Source organism: Trichoderma asperellum, chromosome 6, assembly GCF_020647865.1.
Source record: "Trichoderma asperellum chromosome 6, complete sequence".
NCBI lineage: Eukaryota > Fungi > Ascomycota > Sordariomycetes > Hypocreales > Hypocreaceae > Trichoderma > Trichoderma asperellum.
In genome coordinates, this window is record NC_089420.1 from 155,927 (window position 1) to 177,614 (window position 21,688).

At 42.5% G+C, this 21,688-nt stretch overlaps 7 protein-coding genes across 9 annotated transcripts; 4 read left to right on the top strand and 3 right to left on the bottom strand.

Annotated features, from left to right (window-relative positions):
* Positions 1-663: 663 nt before the first annotated feature.
* On the bottom strand, positions 664-2,751 carry TrAFT101_009502 (uncharacterized protein). 2 transcript variants are annotated; one of them, XM_024908120.2, is made up of 5 exons: positions 2,295-2,751; positions 2,200-2,231; positions 2,077-2,146; positions 1,554-2,022; positions 664-1,504 (listed from the first exon to the last, which is right to left on the bottom strand). In XM_024908120.2, exons 1-5 carry the CDS (start codon positions 2,623-2,625, stop codon positions 865-867), a joined length of 1,542 nt encoding a protein of 513 aa, XP_024761563.2. In that variant the 5' UTR covers positions 2,626-2,751; the 3' UTR covers positions 664-864. The 2 variants fall into 2 exon arrangements, with proteins under 2 accessions (XP_024761563.2, XP_065984799.1); XM_066128679.1 differs by having other exon boundaries at positions 2,200-2,751.
* A 3,350-nt stretch (positions 2,752-6,101) lies between these two features.
* On the top strand, positions 6,102-6,712 carry TrAFT101_009503 (uncharacterized protein; the record flags this gene model as incomplete). The annotated part of the gene is made up of 2 exons (XM_024909808.2): positions 6,102-6,205; positions 6,259-6,712. The coding sequence occupies 2 exons, from the start codon at positions 6,102-6,104 to the stop codon at positions 6,710-6,712; spliced, it is 558 nt and encodes a 185-aa protein (XP_024761562.2).
* A 1,108-nt stretch (positions 6,713-7,820) lies between these two features.
* On the top strand, positions 7,821-8,837 carry TrAFT101_009504 (uncharacterized protein). The gene has a single exon (XM_024906694.2). It carries the CDS (start codon positions 7,950-7,952, stop codon positions 8,739-8,741), a length of 792 nt encoding a protein of 263 aa, XP_024761561.2. The 5' UTR covers positions 7,821-7,949; the 3' UTR covers positions 8,742-8,837.
* An 812-nt stretch (positions 8,838-9,649) lies between these two features.
* On the bottom strand, positions 9,650-11,818 carry TrAFT101_009505 (uncharacterized protein). 2 transcript variants are annotated; one of them, XM_024908119.2, is made up of 6 exons: positions 11,502-11,818; positions 11,330-11,432; positions 10,906-11,283; positions 10,629-10,844; positions 10,403-10,580; positions 9,650-10,350 (listed from the first exon to the last, which is right to left on the bottom strand). In XM_024908119.2, the coding sequence occupies exons 1-6, from the start codon at positions 11,576-11,578 to the stop codon at positions 9,815-9,817; spliced, it is 1,488 nt and encodes a 495-aa protein (XP_024761560.2). In that variant the 5' UTR covers positions 11,579-11,818; the 3' UTR covers positions 9,650-9,814. The 2 variants fall into 2 exon arrangements, with proteins under 2 accessions (XP_024761560.2, XP_065984800.1); XM_066128680.1 differs by having other exon boundaries at positions 9,800-10,350; positions 11,486-11,818.
* Positions 11,819-13,424: 1,606 nt separating this feature from the next.
* On the bottom strand, positions 13,425-15,138 carry CBH1 (Exoglucanase 1). Its single transcript, XM_024906693.2, has 3 exons — positions 14,640-15,138; positions 13,881-14,577; positions 13,425-13,820 (listed from the first exon to the last, which is right to left on the bottom strand). Exons 1-3 carry the CDS (start codon positions 15,098-15,100, stop codon positions 13,455-13,457), a joined length of 1,524 nt encoding a protein of 507 aa, XP_024761559.1. The 5' UTR covers positions 15,101-15,138; the 3' UTR covers positions 13,425-13,454.
* Positions 15,139-18,405: 3,267 nt separating this feature from the next.
* On the top strand, positions 18,406-19,420 carry TrAFT101_009507 (uncharacterized protein). Its single transcript, XM_024905223.2, has 2 exons — positions 18,406-18,826; positions 18,880-19,420. The coding sequence occupies exons 1-2, from the start codon at positions 18,451-18,453 to the stop codon at positions 19,272-19,274; spliced, it is 771 nt and encodes a 256-aa protein (XP_024761558.1). The 5' UTR covers positions 18,406-18,450; the 3' UTR covers positions 19,275-19,420.
* A 1,240-nt stretch (positions 19,421-20,660) lies between these two features.
* TrAFT101_009508 (uncharacterized protein) lies at positions 20,661-21,626 on the top strand. Its single transcript, XM_024909807.2, has 4 exons — positions 20,661-20,770; positions 20,830-21,080; positions 21,148-21,271; positions 21,341-21,626. Exons 1-4 carry the CDS (start codon positions 20,754-20,756, stop codon positions 21,621-21,623), a joined length of 675 nt encoding a protein of 224 aa, XP_024761557.2. The 5' UTR covers positions 20,661-20,753; the 3' UTR covers positions 21,624-21,626.
* Positions 21,627-21,688: the final 62 nt, after the last annotated feature.

Genomic DNA, 21,688 nt, shown 5'->3' on the forward strand with positions numbered 1-21,688 from the left:
ACAGTGCGCTGTGTTTATCGTCGGCACCTATTGAAAAATTCACCTGACTTAGAACATCTTACTCTGGGGCTTTTATGTTACAGGCACCATATCCATGATTCCTGCAACTCGTCTGAAATACTGTATTTGAAAATTCGGGTTCTGGGCCTGTCCCATGATTCAAGCATCATGTATGAGTCTTTCATCCACAGGATTACATGCTTAATACAAGCTAGGCCAGGAGTATCCTTCCTAGCTATACAGTACTTACAACTTGAATTTTTCACTATCTCTGGGGATGGTCTATAAATCTAGAAAAAAGTCTGTCTCTTGTAAAATGCTTTGTATGCACCGCTTTATATTCTGTAACACAAGGTATTTAACGCTCATCACTTCATTACCTCGGCAATTGCGTTGTAACTCTACGGGAACCTGGGCAAACAGTAGCACACAAGCATCGATCTTGCTCGCTTGTGAATAACTAATAAACCACAGTCTTTGCTTAACGAACAACGAAGTAGGTGGCATTAAGTGACAGTATATGCTACCTCATTTTGGGCATAAACCTGTCTAGAAAACCTGGATAATATGCTCAACAGTATTCACATATACCATCCCTGCAATGGCCATAGATGGCAGGACTCAGCTTAGAAACGTTAGGGTGGTACAATTGCGAATAAAAATCTGCTGCTATGAGACGCATTATTATTAATGATAAAGTGTTTGCATTCCAAGCCCAATTCTAACAATGCCAAGACCCTAACACATTATATATATTCTTATCGTAATGAAAGTAATACTGAAAAAGGAAGAATTTAAATATGACGACTCCAGCGCTGTTGGACAACAAAAACATTGGCCGGCCGTCCCGTATAGTTAGCCCCTTTAGTATGTATAAATAAATTCAGGATGGGCATCTCCCAAATTATCGCCCTCCTCGGTAAGGAGAGCGTCTCTGTTTCCTGCGCGCTTTTGCTTGTTCTCATACCAAAGCCCAGCGACATAAATGAAGATCAACCCCACTGACATGCACATCAGCGAAAAGGTAGTCCTGAACCCAGACCAGTAGAACGGAGCATCTTTGGATTGAAACGACAGCGAAGCAACGAAGCCACCACCATTACCCAGACCGATCTCCATGCCCATAGCAAAAGCAGTCTTATGAGATCCCGAGACATTGTTCAAAAGCAGGATCCATGCACCAGGTAAAGCAGCGAAAGATCCAGAAGCAATTAGATATAAAGCGCCATATCGAGCGTTTACCGAGACATGTTCTTGGTTGAGGAGGATGATGTAGCCGGTGATGGCAATAACGCAGCCAGAAAATGCAATACCTGCGCGATGCTTCAGTTTATCAGAGATATACGCAAATAATAAAGTGCTAATTGACGCTGCGATGAAAATTGGGATCACTAGAGATTGAATTTGCCGAGGCGTATATGTCGGCTTGAGAACCTGGACAATGGTGGGAGCGAACAAAGTGCACGAGTACACGCTGGAAATAATGCCGATAATTATACATGCACTATTTTCATGTTAGTTCAAGTTTTGATGCGATCAACCATTTATCGTACCTCAAATAAACTTTCCAGTCCGTGACACATCTGATCACAGATTTCCTGTTCAAGACATCCATTCGGCCAATGATACCATCTACTCGGATTCGTTCTTCGAGAACAGCTTTTTCGTAGGGTTTGAGCCATTTTGCCGTGGCTGGCCAGTTATTTATAAACGGCCAACAAACCAGTGTAAGGAATATTGTGATCAAACCCTCAATAATGAAGATCCATCTCCACCCACTCCATCCATTGGAGGAGTGGATGCTTGCTACTGCGAACGCCAGAAGCCCACCAAAGGCATTTGAGATTGCATTGCCAACATGGAGCATACTTACACGCCACTGTAACTCATATCGTGGATAATATGCTGACAGCAGAAAGATGGAACCAGGAATAAGTCCCGCTTCTAAGATCCCAATGACAAGACGTATTCCAACGAGTCCAGCAAAGTTGTGAAGCAGTCCTTGACAGATTGTGAAGATCCCTACCCAATATGAGCAAGAGCGACTCGTGAATCTCATCGACTTCAATTGCTTACCGAGAATGATGCATTCGCCACAGAGCACGGTTGCCGGTTTAAATCGTTTAACCAGCCAATTGCTTGGAACCTGTTCGATGATTGGTATCGTGCACTGTAAATATAGGTCTCAGGCTTAATTACCTCTGCGAGCATAAGTCCAATAAAAACCACGACTAGAAGAAGAAAAATAAACAGTTAGATGATGTTTTGTTGGATATTGTTAGCACGACACAAACCAGTTGCAATGTTAAATTGATTGGTCAGAGGGTTCATGCCAAGATCCTTCTCAAGGCCTTGGATCCTCGCAGTTCCAATGTTTACTCGATCAATTAATGAAATGAACCATAGTACAAATAGCGGCGGTAGAAGATGAACGTCTAGTTTCCAGATGAGCTTGCGATACTCTGCATTTGAAAGACCATCAGCCACATCAACAACATTCGAAGTAGCGGAAGCAGCTGCCACTGAGGCTAAACCCAAAGCCTTCTCTACTGCAACCTCCGCATCCGATTCCATAACTGTGATCGGTGTATGTTGCTGCGTTGAGTTGGTTGTACTCCTGTGCATAGACAGGGTGTGTGTAATTGCGGGAGGTAATAATAGATGGAAGAAGGGAAAGATTTCTGTTGCCTAATGAAGGCTCTTCAGCAAACACTGAGACAACTGCCGCAGATAATGTAACCAGGAGGATTCACTGAGCGCCAGGCATACCTTACAAATTAAATGTTACGTCACGAAGATGCTGAGAAATGCGTAGCCAATATCTGTCTTCCATCTCCACCCTCTGTGCATGCTTAAGCATGTTGGTTCAGTCACAATCTTCAGAATGTCACACCTGCGTTGGGGTGGTGGATACATAGGATTAATAACTAGTACCTAGTAGCGCATGCTAACTAGGGCAATGATCCCTTGCAACGTCACAAACGGATAGGATATCCGGTGGACGCGGCCCTTGCGGTCACAGCCGGAGAGGAGTCGCTTGGCAGTCTGTGGAGAATCTCAGCACTAGAGGTAGCTTATGCTTGCGAGCCGTGAGTGTCCCTGACGCCAGAGCTGGATCTAGCTCTTTTTCTGGCAACCGCTGTATTTCCGCATGCTTCTCAGGGCTCTCGGCCCTCGTCCTGATACTCTGGCATTCATTGAAAAGGCCTGGTTTTTTCTTCACTGGCTCTATTAACCTGCTACCTCAAGTGGGGTAGCTAGCCTTGATACTGCTAGGTAGTATTTGCAGCTTTTATCATCCTATCTGCTAATTTAGAGTAGCGCTCGTATCGGTAACATCTTTTATTTAGAATGTAGGGAACTTGATTAAACGATGAAAATGCAAGCACAGGCTTATAGCCATCTATTAGCAGCCGTTCTTTGATCTGACGTAATGATGTAGGTCCCTTGGATAGCAATTTGGCCTCCGCTATGCATATTTCTATATAACGAGCTATGGCTCGGTCATCTACTGTAGCAGAACATGCTATTGGAAACAGGCCATTCGAGACTGCATGTTGAACATGCAGTACACCTACCACCATGTCTCGGCAGTGATACTAGTACTAGTCGTCTAAGTGGAGTAAGTTGAAAGGAGTAGGTATTAGTGCCGTAGTGGTATACCCCTCGCTAGCGCAGGATTGTGTCTAGACCGATTGCCACGAATACTTGCAGTATCTGCTAGTTTTATTCGCTTATCCGTACGACCAACGTACATACTGTAGAGTCGTATGCGTAGCCAAACGTTGTAGCTCTTGTTCGTTATGAGTTAAGCTTAGACACTATGGACAGTTAGTCCTGTACATGAACTTAGCTGCTTTGAACTTGTCAATCCTCGGTTATGGCTGTAACAATTGCTTGTAACGACTGCTTGTATAGCAGAGGCAAGTTTTGAAGTTAAGTAGCGGTGATGACTCAAGTACCTCCATGGGTTGCCAACTATTACTACTTATTTTAAGTATCAAAATAGGAAGCTGTGGCTATTTTTTTTTGGTTTAATCCAGTTTGATGCTTCGGCACTGTGAGTGCAAGCATAGGACTGAATTTGGTTTCTAATTCTTTCTTCCTATGTCCAGACACTTGATTGGAATCCCTAAGCATTTACAACTCCGTAATCATTCCCTAGACTATAATACAAGTACAACTCAAATTACTCCGTATGTGTTTCTTAGTGGGCATTTTACTTAGGGTGATTGTCTTGTTTGTAGTACTCGTATAATATGTTCCTAGTCATATTGTAGTATCTTGGCGGGAATCCGCTCGCAACTAAAAAAGTGTTTCTTGCCTTCCTGAATCTCTCCATTTCGCATTTTCACATATTATATAAGCCATTGTCTGGTTAATAACCGTGACTAGCTTTCCGGAAAGCTGTTTACAAGGAACATAATCTATCTAGTATCCCTTGCCTGAAATTATAATTTGGAGGTTGTGGCTTCAAAGCTCATGTGAGCACAGAGGAGTATTAGTAAATATATAGTATAAATAAAGTGAGATTAGCTAGGTTCGGCATTTTACCTCCAATCCGCTTGACGGCTATTGTATTAAGAGCACGGAGTCCTCCGTATACACGTAGCCCCTTTTAATAACCGGGGCAACTGGTAACTGGGATATTTATCCTAGGGCAGGTTTCAGCTCCGGGATCGCGTACCGTGGAGGCAGTTTCTACAAGGTCCCTGGTTTGCATCACAAGCAGTCTGTAGAAGTACTGCACTCCTTAAGATGGCACCTTACTGGGCAGTCGCGAGGCAACCATACTTGTACCTGTAACTCAATTGTACTCCCCCCATGAATCTGATATCTATTTTAGTTGCTGTAAAATGTTAATCCAACTCTCTGGAGAAAAATTTCAACCGCAACTAATTGTTCATCGCAATTCAGTGGAATGATATTCAGACCAACTTCTAACTGTCATATTTCTAAACCCTGTAATCTCTGCACCGTTCCTCTAACATCAATTCCAAGTTGTTGACTGTTTGAAGTCCTATTGGATAGAATCTCAGCCGATGATGAACCCTTGTCCGAAATGCCTATATCAGGTACTAGAGAGTCTAATGGGGCTCAGGGATCGCTATAAAGCTTGGTCCACTTTACTTACCACAGCTGGGATCAAGGATGTACCCAGCATGAGTACATTGTTGATTTCACTGCCTAATCCTTTCTCGCCTTTATAGATAGTGAGTGGATTCCTGCAGATTAATTGCGTTGAACGTGATTCAGTCGTCTAGTTCTTACCTACTATCTCAAGGGAATAGGGAGTGGTAGCAACATCTAAGATCGTTATTATGAACCTATGAGTAGATTCTACTTCCTGCCCTGTCACTGCTCTTCCCACTGTCGATACCATGGCAACAGCTGCGAAAGTCTCTGTGCCCAACGGACCGGATACGAAGCATGGAAACACTTTCTTATACGTGAATATACCTCTACTTGCCGCAGCTACAAGCATTGTTTGTTTTCGTGTATGGTGGAGATGCTTTAAGAATGGTTACGGCGGCCTGAACAAGGCGGACATTTGCGTTGTTACAGGATTGGTAAGTCTTGATTGTGAGTCATGTGTACCATACTACTAATCTTTTGTCAGATATTTAATGTTATTCAAACGACATGTATCTCAATTGGTAAGGGTAACACAAAAGCGACTCATTGGACTCAACTGCTAAACCTATCAGCGATTTTGAATTGGGGCTTTGGCCACCACGCTCCCTTCCTCAACGCCGAGCAACGCTACTACTCTTTGTTATATTTCTTTGTATTTCAATGTTTTGTCAAAAACACCGTTGGAATCACGAAACTTTCGTTTCTTTTTCTCTATCTCGACATCTTTCCTCAAAAAAGGTTCAGGGTAATTTGTTGGGTGCTTATTGTCCACATATCAGCGGGACTGGTCGCTCTCAGCTTCACAACGATTTTCCAATGTTCCCCAGTCAAATATTCATGGGATAAGACTGTGTCCGGATCTTGGTTGGTAAACGCGGCCGATTCAAAATGAGAAACAATATTGACATTGTGATAGTATAAACATCAAAGCCTTCTGGTACGGCCAATCAGGATGGAATACGCTGATGGATGTTATCGTCCTAGTTCTACCCATTCCAGTCATCCTAAAACTACAGATGAATCGCCGAGCCAAGTTCAGTGTATTGGCAGTATTTGTGCTTGGCGCCTTGTAAGCAACTTCCAGCAACCGGCATCTCCCAATTCTTTTCTAACATCTCAAAGTGTATGTATAACGAGTATCGAACGCCTGATTAGCCTCAACTTCAATGCCACCTTTATTCTAGACTTTACCTGGGCGACTGGAACTTCAGTCATCTGGACTCAGGTGGAGTCAACGGTCGGTGTCATCTGTGCCTGCGCGCCGTCATTGAGAATGCCATTAAGTCGATTTATTCCAGTCTTATTTGGTTCCTCAAAACAAAATGAATCTTATGAACTGAGTGATGGCATCCACTATGGTATGGGTCCCCGGTCTGGGAATTGGAACAGCCAAGCTAGTCGATCGAAAAGACGTGATGAAATTGAAGTTGGCATTGATGATCTAGAAAACTACAAGAGCGAAGGCAGCGAAGAGAGAATAATTGGGATTAAGAAAACCGTTAGCATTGACATGACATTTCAAGAAGGGGCTAGTGAAGCACTTATGGGCGCCAATAATCTCTACCCAGTTGTATAAAAGATATTAGAACCACTACTTGTGCTTCTGTTATGCAAAACCTCGTAGTTAAAGGCAACATACCACGGCCAATCCAATTGTGAACGCGCCACACAATTAATAATCAGTCAATCATAAACATTTCCACTCTTTCTTTCTTTGTTTCGAAACAATTAACCTGATATGATATAAGTTGAAGAACTAATGGTAATTACTCAAGGCAATAAAAATGGCAACTACTTATGTGATGCAAAATTCCTTTTAGTGTCAGTTGACACGTACTTACATTATGAATATGTTTTCCCAAATACTAAAAACCAAAAAGCAACTGAGCCCAGAGCTGAATCTCTTCACCCTTACTATTATTTTCAATCATATGATACTAAGGTTTGATTGCCTTAGCATCTCAACTATACGATGTTGATTAATGTCCCTCGACACTAGAAGAGATCAGCGCGGACAAATATCGACCCATTCATTACAGCACCATCATCTGTGATATTAAACACAGCTCGGAACGCTGTTGCGTTACTAGAGTACTTTACATTAGAAAGGGCAGTTTAATTATTAGAATGCAGCTGGCGGTTTCCATTCCTCTACGGTGAACTATGGAATGGCCAAAGTAGCTAGTTGGTGGTAGATATTGGATCGTAAAACTGAGGTCATGCGACTTAAATGCCATTAATTGACCGATCTGCAACTTCATTAAAGTTTGGTCAAAAATGGGCGCCAAAGTCTCGAGTATATTGAGTAAAATGTATCTAGTGACAATATTCCATCCAATGCTACCCAAACCGCACAGGGCCCTGCACATTGTCTACGACGATGGCCTGTATTTGGTGCTGCTACGAGAGAACAGCATCTGAATACGTGTCTAGGTCATCATTGCCTTTTTGTAACCGAAAAATGAATACCAAAATTAAGCTATGTCATTTCCTGTGGTTTAAAAATAAAGTCTAAACTGCAATAGCAAGCTGTTATTAAAGTTTATGTACAACATTGTGAGTCGTGATTCGCCTGCAAGAAACTCATGCGCTACCATTAACTGCTATAAAAACCCCCGTTATTGCCCCGCTTACTTTACAACGTCATAGTTACATTTAGTTACATTTGATATAGAGAAAAGTTTTCAGATTGAAAACCATCGATGCAGGTGCGCCAGTTTTATCGGCAGACGAGAATTCTAAAACATTTATCTACGAGGTGTAGCTCATACCAATAAACAGCATATAACCTTCAAGTTGCAAATTACACTGCTATGACACAGTACGACTCTATTGGCTCATCTTATGATGTTGTTGAGACACTTCCGTATCGAGCTATAGAAAAGGATAACGTCCACCTGGCAATAAAACCGTTTCTTAGGCCACATATGTCTGTTCTTGAATTCGGCTGTGGTACAGGGTATTATTCATCTGCTCTTGTGTCTTGGGGGGTGACCCATTTAACGAGTATGGACATCTCAGCTGTCATGCTTGACAGTGCGATGACTCGGCTTTCATCCGAAATATCTTCTGGAAAGGTGCAGTTTGAGAAAGGAGATGGAACGGTACCTACGTCTTTCGCTCCCGACAAGAGCACAGGTTACTTCAACATGGCCTTTGGCGCTTGGTTTCTCAACTATGCCTCGGATAAAGCAACATTAGTATCCATGTTCAAGAGCATTTCCCTTAATCTCAAACGAGATGGTTTCTTTGTAGGGATTGTTCCACACCCCACTGACGATTTTGACGAACGAATTAAATCGTATCAAAAGGCTCCTCTTAATAAACTTCTGCCGCGCAATCAATACACAGAAGAGCTTAGCTCAGGAGATGGGTGGACGTCCCGTGTGTTTTTAAGTGAGGACGGAGTGGACTTTATGACTTGGCATTTGAAGAAGAGCATTTATGAAGAAGCAGCTAGGTTAGGGGGTATGAATGGTAAATTTGAGTGGAGGCGTGAAATACTACCAGAACACGCAAAAGAAAGATTTGGTTTAACAAATGAAGAGTGGAAAATCAGAGTTGCGAATCCGCATTTTGGGATATTACTCGTTTGGAAAAATTAAAGCTATCTGTTTTTCTAGATCATAAGTAAGGGAACACAAGAATCTCCGGTAATGAACACAGTTATAGATAAACCAGATCGAACTAAGCAATTTCGCAGCTGTAAGTAATGCGTGAATTAGACATACTCGGTGTGATATTTCGCCCCGAAGTCAAGCTGTATCGATTATAACAGTATATTTGCATATATGTTTGTTAATCAGCTATTCATTTAGTGGTTTGGTTATAAAAGGCCATAGAAATATCATCAATCGCTTTGTGCCTCGAGTGGAATGTCAATTAGACTTACTTGCTTAACTATCTGTAGGCGGTATTCAGCTTGGACTAAATAAATATATTCCGCCGTTATCATCAATGGATACAGGTATGTCAAGATAGGGCTAATAGTTAAGATTAGTGGGATACGTAAAGGGTTATATGGGGGGTTAGTTACATCTATAGAGGGCTATAGAGGCTTATAGGGCGTTAATGAAGTTTATACTGCCTAATACATATACGCTTACTGTACCTACAAGCCTCGCGTGATTATAAATAGAGCACAATTACATGCATTTGGTATCTTCGGAGGCACTACAATAGAAATAATAGTAAAAGAACATTTTTACTTATACTAAACTTTCGAACTGCAATTGGCTCTCGCCCTCATAAACTAGAAGGTAGAGTTATAACGCTACGTATATGTAGGGTGATGCCCTGCACAACATAGGCCATCAACTGTAGCTTCCTTCTCTATGCTTAAATGTAGTTAGTGGGGATGATACGCCTAGTCTAGTGACACCACCAAGCCGTCCCAATTCAGGCCAATTTCTTGAAGCAGAGCCCGTTGATTCTTAGTAGAAAGAATTTAAAGATAGGTGTGAATAGCTAAGAGGAATTTTCTTTTTACATAAGCATAATGTATTCATATTCCGTGCATTAGACGTTTGTTCAAATATTCCAGGATAATTGCCCACTGAGCATAATGTATTTTAGCGCAAGAACATGTCTGTGCAACACAAATTTCAGAATGAAGGATGAGTATCACTGCTGTATTAACAGAACTATCACCAAGAACATCCTACGTTGCTATATACTTTCAATTCTTACTAAATTGTACCCCAATGTCAATGTAATAGAAGTTGGGGTCTGCTGTCGCTGGTGGGGTGAAAGTTTTTATAGCTTGCTCGTTAACAATTTGCTCTCCTGTTGGGCTAGTCAAACGAACTCCAACCGGCAGATTGAAAGGCCCCGATCCCTGCGGGATTACCCAGCTACCATAGCGTTCTTGTGGACGGCTACTGGTGTAGTTGGGGTCATGCTCAAGGGGGACCCAAGTGCTTGAATCTGAGCCTTTAACCTCGATCTTTGTGACAGACCCAGGCCCATTGGTGTTGACAGCGGTGAGTGCGAAATAGTACGGCCCTCCACCATTCCGAAGCCATATATACACATTACCAAGCTTGGGGCATTGTACTCTCCTATAACGTGTTGGAATGACACCATTATTGAGAGAACCATTGCCCTGTAATCGGCCCATGGCAATATCAGAGAGATCAAGATGAATACTGCCAGCAGGAAGAGGACAGCCGTATTTGAAATCGATCTCTCCACAGTGATCAGCGCCGGGACCACCTGTAATAGGTCAGTAATGTTATCTGTGACATACAGTAGCAAGTTTTCTTACAGCACCACTTGGAGTTCGCGCTACAGGGGCAGCTGTCTACGATTTCCAGGGTGATTGGATCTGTATAGCCAGCTTCTCCTACAGCATAGTCGGTGCCATCGGGTTTCGTCTGGATAAGTTCGATACATTCACCGCAAGAAAGGTAGTTATCAAGATCGCCTGCCAGAGAAGCCCAGAACTAAAATATAATTAGCGTAGAAGATATTTCAGGAAAATTCAGTCTTACCTGCGTGTAATAGTCTCCATTTGGCGCCGCAAAATTTCCGCGAAGAGTGGTGCCCGCAGGATCTTTGCAGAGCAGAGGGTACGCCGTACAAAAAGCATCACAAGTTGTACCAAGCATTGGGTCGGTCCAGTTCGCTGTAACACTGCCTTTTGTGCATAAACCGTAGAGGCCGAAGCCACAAGCTCCGCCGCTAGTTAACCCGAAGTGAGTAGATCTCTATTATATGCCCAAAAGTCAGCATATCGGGAGGTATTTGCATTTGATTTAACCGCCTTACACTATAATGCCAAGTTTCGTTAGTGCTAACTGTGTGGACTTCTGGATACATAGTTCCGGATTTGCAATCTGCCGAAGGTGGTGTAGTGCAGTCACTGCAGGTGCAGCTCTCTGAGGTATCATCGGTGGCACAGTATGATGGACAGCACACATTATCAACCAGGGTCCATGCGCCGCAGCTGGACGCAGCAATACTTGGGTAAGGAGACTGTGAATGGAGAGCAACAGTAGAGGTATCAGTGGTGGTATATGTGGACACGCCGGTTGACTGTCCCACAGATGATGATTGAGAGTGAGGGATCGAGGAAGCTGAGGACGACGATTGAGAGTGAGGGATCGAGGTAGCTAAAGACGATGATCCAGTAGGGCCGTTGCCACCCTGCATGATGTTAGAATAATTCAACTAGAGCAACTACAGATCATACAGTCGATGGGACGCATTGAGAATAATAGTCGTTCAGCGCGCTGCATTGTGCACCAGAAACGCAGCATGTCGCCCCGGACCATCCAATACCTCCACATTGGCCACTGGGTTGTCGTTAGTAGGTGCCAAATTCTTCTTTCTCTTCTTCTTTTCTTGCCCTCGACTTTACTCACTATACGGCCGCGCAGCTCTGCTGGGCCGAGCGAGAAACAAGGCCCGCCAGTGCCAATAGGCTAAGTCTACGCAACATTCTGACTTTTACAGCTATTTTGGGAGGGTATATAATGATTCGAAATCTCTCACGGCCGGGGAAGCTCCATTGAGCTCTATATATAAGTGTGCATAAGGTCTCTGCTTCGCTGCATATAAATTGAGAAAAACTCCTCTATACGAGGGGTTGTCATTTAGGCTGAGTATTCACCAAGGTTCATGGGTCGGGTGAGAGATTTGGTCCAGATTCTGCATCTGTAGAGAGTATGAAGTCAGCGAATTGAGCTTACAGGATGTGATGACGGAGATAAAAAGAGCTTAGCCATTAAATATCAGGTGGTTAATAGCGGAGTACAACGCTGGGGTCCATTCTCAGGTGTCTAAAGGCTAAATGGTGTTAAAATGGTTATAGTAATATAGGCTGCTATGGGATATTTGAGGTGCATTTGAGACCTGACACATAAAATAGGCTTAATTTCCAGCATTCTTATTGTGCGAACGCTTATAAACTACGAGTTGCAAACCGACATTTACCATTGAATAGTCGATTCAGGACCTCTCATTTCAGGTCTCTACTGGTAAAAATTATCGATAACAACCTCATATAGACTTTGGCATTATATTTCGCTTCCTTTGTTAGAATTCTTCAATGGCGTTATACGCACTGACATGTTTTTCTTCTTGTTGGAGGCACTAAGCAGATTGAGAGCCACCAGAAAGAACCATGTCTCAGACAATTAATTTAGACATATTTATTATTAAAATATGCCCGCACCGGGAGAGCTTTATCTGGATAATCATACCCTAAATTTTGTACATGGGGTTAATTACTTGCATGTTTTCGTTTCCCACCTCTATTCTAGCAGTACTATCACAAGATAGGCTCAAAAATAGGATAGTAAGGTTATTTTTATCCAGTACTTTGTCTTTTTGCCTTCGATATAATTCATTCTTGACAATGAAGCCTACGGAGGTAGAAATCAGATACATCTCCCCGCGTTATCATCAGATAGCCAAGCCGCACTGTAGTTCTGATACGACATCCCTGGCCAGTGAAAGTTTATGAAAGCGGAAAATAATAGTGCCTCATTTATATAATTCCTTTCTGTTTCATCTGACATAAATTTGTACGGCATATTATTTCTATTACTCTTCTAACATTATACTAAAGGCCTTGAATAAAAATTATTGAATAAAGTTCAATAAGCAATAATATTCAGTAATAATATTATACCTTAGGGTAGACCGTTACATTGTGCGACTAACTATAGACGTATAGGGAATGAACTGTTAATACTCTATAATGGGTTTCTTTAGAACTCCCAAGTTCAATTTCTAACTTGTTTTATAAACTCTGTCCTACTTGCAAATGGGGAAAATTTAGAACAAGATTGCATATCACCATGATGATGGTGCTAGCTACTCAGAAATCAGTGCTAAGGGTTATAGTTTTTGTTTTAAAGGTTCCCATGTGTAGGGAAGCGTTAAGCAGCACCCGGTACCTGCCCGGCTGCGCACGCACAGGCGACCTGGCTGCTTAGCCCCAGCGCACAGGGCACTCGGCACGGCACAGGCACAGGCTCAGGCACCAGGGACTGGTCCTCGCCCAGCGGCTGCAGCCCATGTATCCAACCTTCACAGCCGCTTGATATGATGAAATCTGTCAGTTGTGCAATCATTTGGACAAGGACCATATGTTGGTTTAAACTTTTTCATATTCTATATAAAACACTTATAGTAAAATATTCACAAGCGTTAGGCTATTTTTGCCAAGCTAATGTGCATTCATTGTAGAAGCAAGTAATTGAAGTTCCACCGCAATAAAACGAACGTCTACTGTTAGCAGTTTTAGACACCATAAAGTGATTCCTAAGCACAGCTAAAGATTTGCACCATAAATTGCTCTCACTGTAATTTTACAGGCACTGAGAGTAGTATTGGTTCAGGACTTGGCAAGTGTAGCCGCTAGCACACTGAGTGGGGCCGCTGTAGCCGGTACCACCGCACTGTCCGTAGTGAGTCTGAGTTGCGCCGGGAGAACTTCCAGTGCTGGAGGGGCCTCCTGGTGTCGAAGTCGGAGTGCCGGTTGTGCTGTTGCCGCCGGTGCTACCAATAGGTCCAAACTTGATGTTGGAGAAGACAACCTTGGAGTTGGGGGACTGTTGCTCAACGGTGGCGGGAACACCAGAGCTGGTGGAGCAGGTTCCTCGGGCGGCACCAGGGGTAGAAGCGGTATCGTTGGTTGGGTAGGTTGAATCCAGCCAGAGCATATTGGCAGCGTACTAAGTTATAACTCTGTTAGTTAATTCTGCCTAGTCTTATCCAATGCAGCATTCACTCACATCATCCCACAAGCTCAAGACCAGAACCATGCCACCAGAAAGGGCTTGGTTCATTTGAGTGAGGCCGCCCTTGTCTGAGAAAGAAGTTCCACCGAACGTTGCCTCCTCAGCTGCGCAGTAAGCGCTGTTGAGCGTATTACCAGTGTAGCCGTTAACGTTCTGAGCATTGGGTTGGACAAATTTGACACCATTCTGAACATAGTATCGGTTGATACCAGACGAAGTGAACTGCGTAACAACAGTCAACTTCTTGGTGGTATCAAGAGTGAAGCTAGATCCTGGACCATAGAAAGTGTGGTTGCCCAAGCGGTATGGGTTCCAATCACAACCATCGGGATCGCAAGTACCGCCATATCTGTTGGAAGAGTAAGTACCGCCGCAAGCGTCGCCATCGCACATAACTTGGCCGACAGTTTCACAAGGGTGAGGAGTCACAGCTTGAGAAATCGAGTTTGCCTCCCAGATATCCATCTCGGAGCAGCAGCTTCCGTGCCCACCAATTCCAGTGTTGGCGTTGTTGGAAGATGGCTGCCAGCCTTCAACGTTGGCCTGGCCGTTGATGAACTTCAGGTCACGAGGGCACTGGCTGTCACAGTATCCTGTGCCGTATTTCGCGCCAGCAAGATTTGTTGGGTATTTGGATGCACCACCATCCGCATCCATAGACACGAAGTATAGAGCTCCGTTCAAGCCACACCTAATGATAGCCATGTTAGCTTAAAAACTGAGCTAGCTTATTTCTTAGTAAGGTATACTCACGGCAGCTGAGACACATCAACATCGAAAGAGAACTCATTATTCTGAAGAGTAAACTCTTGATAGGCAGTGTCGGATGCCATCAAGTACAGACGAGCACCGACATTCTTGTTTTGCGACTGAGTAACGAAGTCAATGGTAAGCTGGTTACCACTGGTGGTGACTCCATAGGTTCCTGAGTAGTCGGCTCCCTCCAAACAACAGTTCTTCGCACAGGTCTCGTCATCAGGACATAGGGTAGCATCCCAGGTATTGCCGTTATAACAGTTGTTACCGCTAGGATAAGCGTGAGTCCATCGCCAGTTTGCATCAAGGACTACTTTGCCCGCTTGAGTTGTGCAACTTCCGCCAGATGTGCATTTCGACCATGATAGAGCCGGGTGAGTCTCTGCCTGAGAGGTGCAAACTTGCTGAGCCCGAGCAGCGGCCAATAAGGCCGAGATCGCGGCCAATTTCTGATACATGATGCGCAACCTTGGATTGACTGAGATTGTATACTTCAAAGGTGATGTGTGAAACTCATGAAGAATTCGAATTGATGGGGAGAGAGCTATCGGATTATATAGAATTTTCATCTCACATGTTTCCAATAATAACGCTATCCCTCTCGGCTATTATTGTTACCTAGCCTGCCTATTCAGTCCAATAGCTAGTATTAGCTTCAAACTCCCTACAAGAAGCATATTTTCTGCCAGATGGCAAAAACGATGTTACACTACTATCACACTAAAAGCCTAAACATACGGCTAACCAATTTGACAGCCCGGCTCCATAGGCAAATTAAGCCTGTATTGACTGCCAAGGTTCGAAATGAAATTTTATAAAGTTTCTCTTAAGGTAGTATAGCAATGTACATCTGAGTTATCAATGTTTGCCGTACTACACATATTAAATTCAAATGTCTGAAACATATGTTCATGCTATACTATGGTGTTCTTATGACTCTATACAATTTGGACAAGATCAGTTGATGTTAATACAACGTATTAAAACCTTGGGTAACTAAAATTAAACTTGAGCACGAGACAGTAACGTGGGGAAGTGGGGCAGGTAGCTACTTTATACTAGCCCCACGACTTGTTGCTAAATAATGGTACTTTAGCCACTTAATTAGTAGGGGACGTTTAGCCGCTAATCTACAAAAACTCTTTAGCCTTTAACGCCTGGATACTTTTAGCCACCAGTTTTATAACGCTCTCATGTACTGCACAGGATGATAGTAGTGGAGAATTACTTCCATAGTGACTGGCTGTATTACTCCGATACCATATAGCCTATCCCGATGGCCAATTCTAAATAAGTATTCGCTCTATTTAACCCGAAACATAGCAGTCTAAAGAAAATGTTAAGCCATAAATCTCCGTATTATCATCCCAGATATGAGGACTAGCTGTGGAGTGTTGTAGCCCCTATACTTAAAAGCATTCCCTTGCCATTTAATAATCCCGATCTATCTATGCGTAGGAATATCCGAATATTATCTGTCCTTTCTTCTTTTTCTTCTTCCGCTCTTTCCTTGGGACCTCAATAGGGCCGGACTTTTAGGACTATGGGTTCGTCGCGTGAAACTTGCACAGTTGTGCTGCCTCTTTTCTGGAGTATACTAAAGGGCTTTGAAGATAGAGTTGTGTTAATAATCAAGGAACAGCCCTGAAACTGACTACGGAATGTGAACTGGTCGACTGACGTCGGAGAATTTGAAAGAAAAGGGCCACGACAGAATATCCATCATACCAGATTTAGGACATGTTTTCCTCCCTTCCCTAATGGGATGATATAAAGCATAGCCCTTTGATGTTTATTTTGAAGACACGTAGTACAATGAAGAGCAAATCGTATATCGCTCTATGTAAAGCTTTCGAAGGTAAACGAGCTACAAGGGCTTTGAATGCTTATTATACAGAGAGATATATCTGAGATATCTGACGGATGATTCTATTCCATGATGAACACACCACCAAGCAAATCGGTTGTGACACGAATAGTGTACTTATTTAGAAGAAGAGATCATTATAATATAAGCAATTATGCGAGCATGCCAGGCTTCCATGAGTCATCGTTAAAATAGCTCAATTAACTAACCATAAGTTAAATTAGTTAAAAAATACATTATCCTATTAGTTGAGTTAGCTATACTTGATACTGTTGCCGATTGTTACTAAGAACCAAAAGTTTATTTGTTTCTGCAATATAGTATAATTGTTGTAGTTCTAGAGACTGCAAACTTTCTAATTATGAGGAATGTTAAATTGGTAAAGAAATATATTGTTAATGAATGATTATGAAGAGGCAAGACCATAAGAAGAAAAGAAATCTTACATAATTACCCTTTTTAACACATAAATGCATAATTCGATTAGCTATGTGATTGAAAGGAAGTGCATATAGAACGTTTAGAAGCACATGTGTCAATTAAGAATAGCATGAGAAAATGAATAAGTCCATAAATGAGAGTAACAGAGTAGCTGTCACCGCCATCTTGAAACAAGAAAATATGAATCGCTAATCGCTACTAATAACCCAATATATTACAGTGAGTTTCTATACCAAAAACTGGTGTACTTCCCGCTGGATTGAAAGTCTATGTTGTGATACCTGGACAAGAAACAGGTTCAAAGTCATGAGTGACTATATTCCATATACATAACAAATGATAAGCACATATCTGCCCTTTTCAATCTACTAAGAGTGTTATATGATGGACTCTCAACGCTCACATGCGGTTGCATTTAAAGCATAGTCTATACGGACTAGAGAATGCAAATCTATAGAAGATAGTAGATATGATCGAAACGGCATGGATAGTCAATCCCAAAGGCCAATCCTCACTGTGTTACCTTTAATAATGATCAACGACAGAAATACCTATATTATTTTGTTGAGGCAAGATAAGCAGCCACGGAAGTATCCAGCTTTAGTAGGTAGCTATGAAACGGGAATAATTTGTTTGCTTCAATCACGTACTCCGTAACCGCTTGCCTCTTTCGGAGGTGGAGAAGCCGGAACGTCGGCATAGAAATTGCACCCATGGGTGGGGACCGGTATTTTTTTAATTGCATTGGGAAGGTCGAAAGCAACAACTGGGTCCGTCGATAGCTGATTCAATTGTACTAGAGGGGCAAGATCTTCAAGTTATCGTTTGTGCGCGAATGCTGAAACATTGGGCTATCTTTCCCTAGTCAAGTGAGAACCGTAATACTTGCTAAGAAGAAGAAATGGTCGATCGTAAACTGAACACTAGCTTAATTAAATTGCTTGTATTGCATCTATTGCTTGATTAATATGCGTTTATGTCGCTGTAACTTACCAAAAATGAGCTGCGCGTATATGTCCGGCATCTCGGCACGAACACAAGATTAAGAGCTAGTTACGATACAGCTCGCGCTACTCCTCACACTATTCTCTGCTTTGGGGTGTGGATACTCTATACACCGGTTGGTTTACCGTCTGCATGGGGAACCTACAAGATGGGGATTTAATCAGTTTGCCCTGTTCCATCATGGCGGACTATGACAGTCTATTGGTGATTTAAGCCGTTCTTAAAATGGCATCTCGATTTACCACAAGTTCGGAGATGTTCTTCAAGAGGGAAGGTGTGAGAGATTCTATACATCGTGGTCGAAAAACTACTGCTCGAGATCTCAGCACTTGACAGACATCTCGCTTTTCAAAACAAGCTATGTTCTAGCGACTTAGATATTTACAGCTATAAGTACGACAAGACCCCCCTCTTCATGTTCTTCTCCAAGATACACACATCAGAAAGTGTCCAGATACAGGAGTAAATCTGTTGCATACTCTACCCTTTATAAAGATGAAGTTGATCACTGGAATTGCCGTCTCCGCGCTTCTCTGCGCTGATGCTGTATTGGCTGGCGTTGCAGCAAATCGTGGCCTAGCTCGACGACTTGCTCGTCGCGCCGGTCGTCGTTCAGCACCTTACAGGAATGATGCTCTTCACGCCACCGTGCAATCTAACTGGGGTGGTGCTATCCTCGAGGGTTCAGGATATAGTGCTGCTTCGGCTACTGTGAATGTCCCAACGGGCGGCGGCGGATCCAGCGCTGCAGGCACGGCATGGGTAGGTATTGACGGAGCCACCTGCGACTCTGCAATTCTACAGACTGGAATTGATTGGTATGGAGATGGTACATATGACGCTTGGTACGAGTGGTATCCTGAGTATTCGGGTATGTTCTCTCAGGGAATGTCCGTGAAGAAACAACACGCTAACCATCTACAGCCGATTTCTCTGGCATTGATATATCTGCAGGAGATCAGATTGCTATGTCTGTAGTAGCTACATCTTTGACTGGTGGCTCTGCCACTCTGGAGAATTTGAGCACTGGCCAGAAAGTGACTCAGAATTTCAACCAGGTTACTGCTGGTTCACTGTGCGAGACAAGCGCCGAATTTATTATTGAGGATTTTGAAGAGTGCAACGAAGATGGTAGTGATTGCCAATTCGTACCTTTCGCCTCGTTCAGCCCTGCAGTTACATTCAGCTCTGCTTCAGCCACGCACAACGGCAAGACTGTTTCCCTTAGCGGAGCTGTCCTCACCGAAGTCGAAATCAACAACAAGGATGTTACGAAGTGCTCAGTTTCCGGTAGCACTCTGACTTGCTCTTATGTTTAAGAGCCATAAGCGATATGCGATATTATGAACCTTTTACTCTAGCTTTTATATAGATAAATAGAGGCTTTTGTAGAACGTAAATTTGTCGGATGATCTCCACTATACATTTAAATAAACGAGTACATTTATTCGGACCATAATTAAAAAATCCCTTTGCATTTTGTCTTTGCTTTTGGCCTCCTGGGAGAAATATGAAAGAAGTAGTGATATGGCAGTGAGAAGCACATCCTAGTCGGCTTCATAGGTAATTTTGTCGGGCGTGAATATTACTACCAGCATCTACTAATTACTAAAAGCTCAGATATACATAACATTACAATTAAATCGTGTGGCTATGCCGGAATAATAGTGCAGGATATGAATAGAAACTGCCATTCTTGAAATGCGAATCCTTGCGTCGTCCACGAGTACAAACTCTAAGTTTGCGCCGACGCGTGGATCTAAACCTATTATTAATTAAACAGGCTATCTGGGATTGGCCATTTTGAATGGAATTTCGGATGTCAGTTACCAAGCCAGAACCTATGTTTTAGTTCTTGGAAAAAATGAGTTGCAAAATGATATCAGTGGCTGCTTACATGTCATACACGTCAGACACGTCAGACTCGCTTGCTACTGCTACAACCGTTGAGAAACTTCAGTGCTCTATGTGACCTTCATTTGAGTGTCTAAATTAATCGGCATTACTCCTTTTAGTGGCTCATGCGATTGGTCCATTGCTCAGTTACGTTGTGTGAACTGATGCGCGACAGAGCAACGAGACTACTCTACTGAGCAGCAGCACAGACACTTAAATCATTACAAGGTGCTTTTGCCTGGTTATGATAATTAAAATTTATCAATCATTAAAGTTAATAATACTAAACACATTGTTACTGTTAAATAAATATAATACATATCGAAATAATTATAACTGTTGTACCTTTTCAGGTAAATGGAGCTTGGTACGTATGTGTATTGCATACCGCTTATCATAAAGTTTGGAGGCGAGCTTATGTCTACTTCAGTCTTTGAAAGTTCAAACATTTTGATTCGCTGCGTTGGAATGGTGGTGTTCTTTGGAAGCCAATGAGGTAAAAAAAAAAAAAAAAAAAAAAAAAAAAGGTGGCCAAACAGCTTATTAAACTAAATGATGGCGCTACATCTCCATGTATAAATTACGCAGCCCCCTTGAATCCTTCATTATTTTTTTTTTTTATATATATATATAGAATTGTGTAACGGCAAAAGACCTACTTTTATTATATACCACTTTTCTACGGATTATAACAGTCTCTATCTAATAATGTCGGATGTAGATGATTACGTACTAGGAAGGGAGTACTCAGAAGGCCTGAGGTCAAAAAAGCATCTTTTGCTTTTTTCGACGCTTTGCTAATTTGTATTAGATTAGAGACTCAGCATCTCCTTTTCAATATCCACAATGGGTATACAATTGACCCTCAGATTCCAATTACTCCTGAAACTAAGATTGCCGACATGGGTACAGGGACCGGGTTAGTCTTTCTTTATAACTATCACCTAGAATTTCCCCATTTGGCTCACAATATCCTAGTATATGGCTGCTAGATGTAGCTCATCAGGTTCCTTCGACAGTACAGCTGGATGGTTTCGACATCTCAGACAGGCAGTTCCCCCACGAGGCTAGCAGGCCAGATAACATGAGTTTCCGGACCCTCGATGCTTTTTCTCAAGTACCTGAGGAGTTAATTGGGAAATATGACATAGTTCATCTGAGACTTTGGTGCTGTATAGTAAAAGATTGCAATACGGCCGCCCTCATTCAGCACGCTACTCGGCTATTAAGTAGGTTTTCACTTTCACGACAGACTATAAAGAGATAGTAGTTAACTTGAAATTTACGAATATACAGAACCGGGGGGTTATTTGCAGTGGGATGAAGCAGACCTTGGTCAGATGCACATCAAAGGTCCTGAAGCTGAAGCAGTTAGTGCCCTTGATCGCATAGTCCGATCAATCTTGCACTTTGATTACGCGTAAGTTAATAATACTGAGCAAATCACAGTTGCGACATACATTATCTATGCTAATTTAATAATATATAGCTGGATACAAGATCTTCCCAATCGCTCAAAAGAGGCTGGTTTGGAAGTTTTGAAGTTCAAAACAGAGCCGTTTTCTAAGACCTGCATATCAATCGTTACTAGAACGTGCATAATGGCTTATTTTACGGGTATGGAAACCCTTTATAAATTTAGCAATGCATCTCTGCCTCCTCGTAATGAGGCTGAAGCTGCAGTGACTGCGTTAGTTGAAGCACTTAAACATGGCGCCGTCTATCATTGGACGCCGGTCAGTCTCCTAGCCCGAAAGAAAATTGTATCATAATTCAAACCAACAAGATGTTTATATTTATATATTTATATATTTATATTTTCAAATTTGTCCAGCTT

Coding starts and splice junctions, on each gene's coding strand:
- TrAFT101_009502 (XM_024908120.2), bottom strand. CDS start 2,625: ATGCACAGGAGTACAACCAACTCAACGCAGCAACATACACCGATCACA. Junction 2,232..2,294: donor TCAATTTAACATTGCAACTG/GTTTGTGTCGTG, acceptor TTCTTCTTCTAG/TCGTGGTTTTTATTGGACTT. Junction 2,023..2,076: donor TGGCGAATGCATCATTCTCG/GTAAGCAATTGA, acceptor CATATTGGGTAG/GGATCTTCACAATCTGTCAA.
- TrAFT101_009504 (XM_024906694.2), top strand. CDS start 7,950: ATGACACAGTACGACTCTATTGGCTCATCTTATGATGTTGTTGAGACA.
- TrAFT101_009505 (XM_024908119.2), bottom strand. CDS start 11,578: ATGTTGCGTAGACTTAGCCTATTGGCACTGGCGGGCCTTGTTTCTCGC. Junction 11,433..11,501: donor CAGAGCTGCGCGGCCGTATA/GTGAGTAAAGTC, acceptor ACGACAACCCAG/TGGCCAATGTGGAGGTATTG. Junction 10,845..10,905: donor ACGAAACTTGGCATTATAGT/GTAAGGCGGTTA, acceptor GGCATATAATAG/AGATCTACTCACTTCGGGTT.
- CBH1 (XM_024906693.2), bottom strand. CDS start 15,100: ATGTATCAGAAATTGGCCGCGATCTCGGCCTTATTGGCCGCTGCTCGG. Junction 14,578..14,639: donor GTTGATGTGTCTCAGCTGCC/GTGAGTATACCT, acceptor GGCTATCATTAG/GTGTGGCTTGAACGGAGCTC. Junction 13,821..13,880: donor TCTTGAGCTTGTGGGATGAT/GTGAGTGAATGC, acceptor GTTATAACTTAG/TACGCTGCCAATATGCTCTG.
- TrAFT101_009507 (XM_024905223.2), top strand. CDS start 18,451: ATGAAGTTGATCACTGGAATTGCCGTCTCCGCGCTTCTCTGCGCTGAT. Junction 18,827..18,879: donor GTGGTATCCTGAGTATTCGG/GTATGTTCTCTC, acceptor AACCATCTACAG/CCGATTTCTCTGGCATTGAT.
- TrAFT101_009508 (XM_024909807.2), top strand. Junction 21,081..21,147: donor GCACGCTACTCGGCTATTAA/GTAGGTTTTCAC, acceptor ACGAATATACAG/AACCGGGGGGTTATTTGCAG. Junction 21,272..21,340: donor ATCTTGCACTTTGATTACGC/GTAAGTTAATAA, acceptor AATAATATATAG/CTGGATACAAGATCTTCCCA.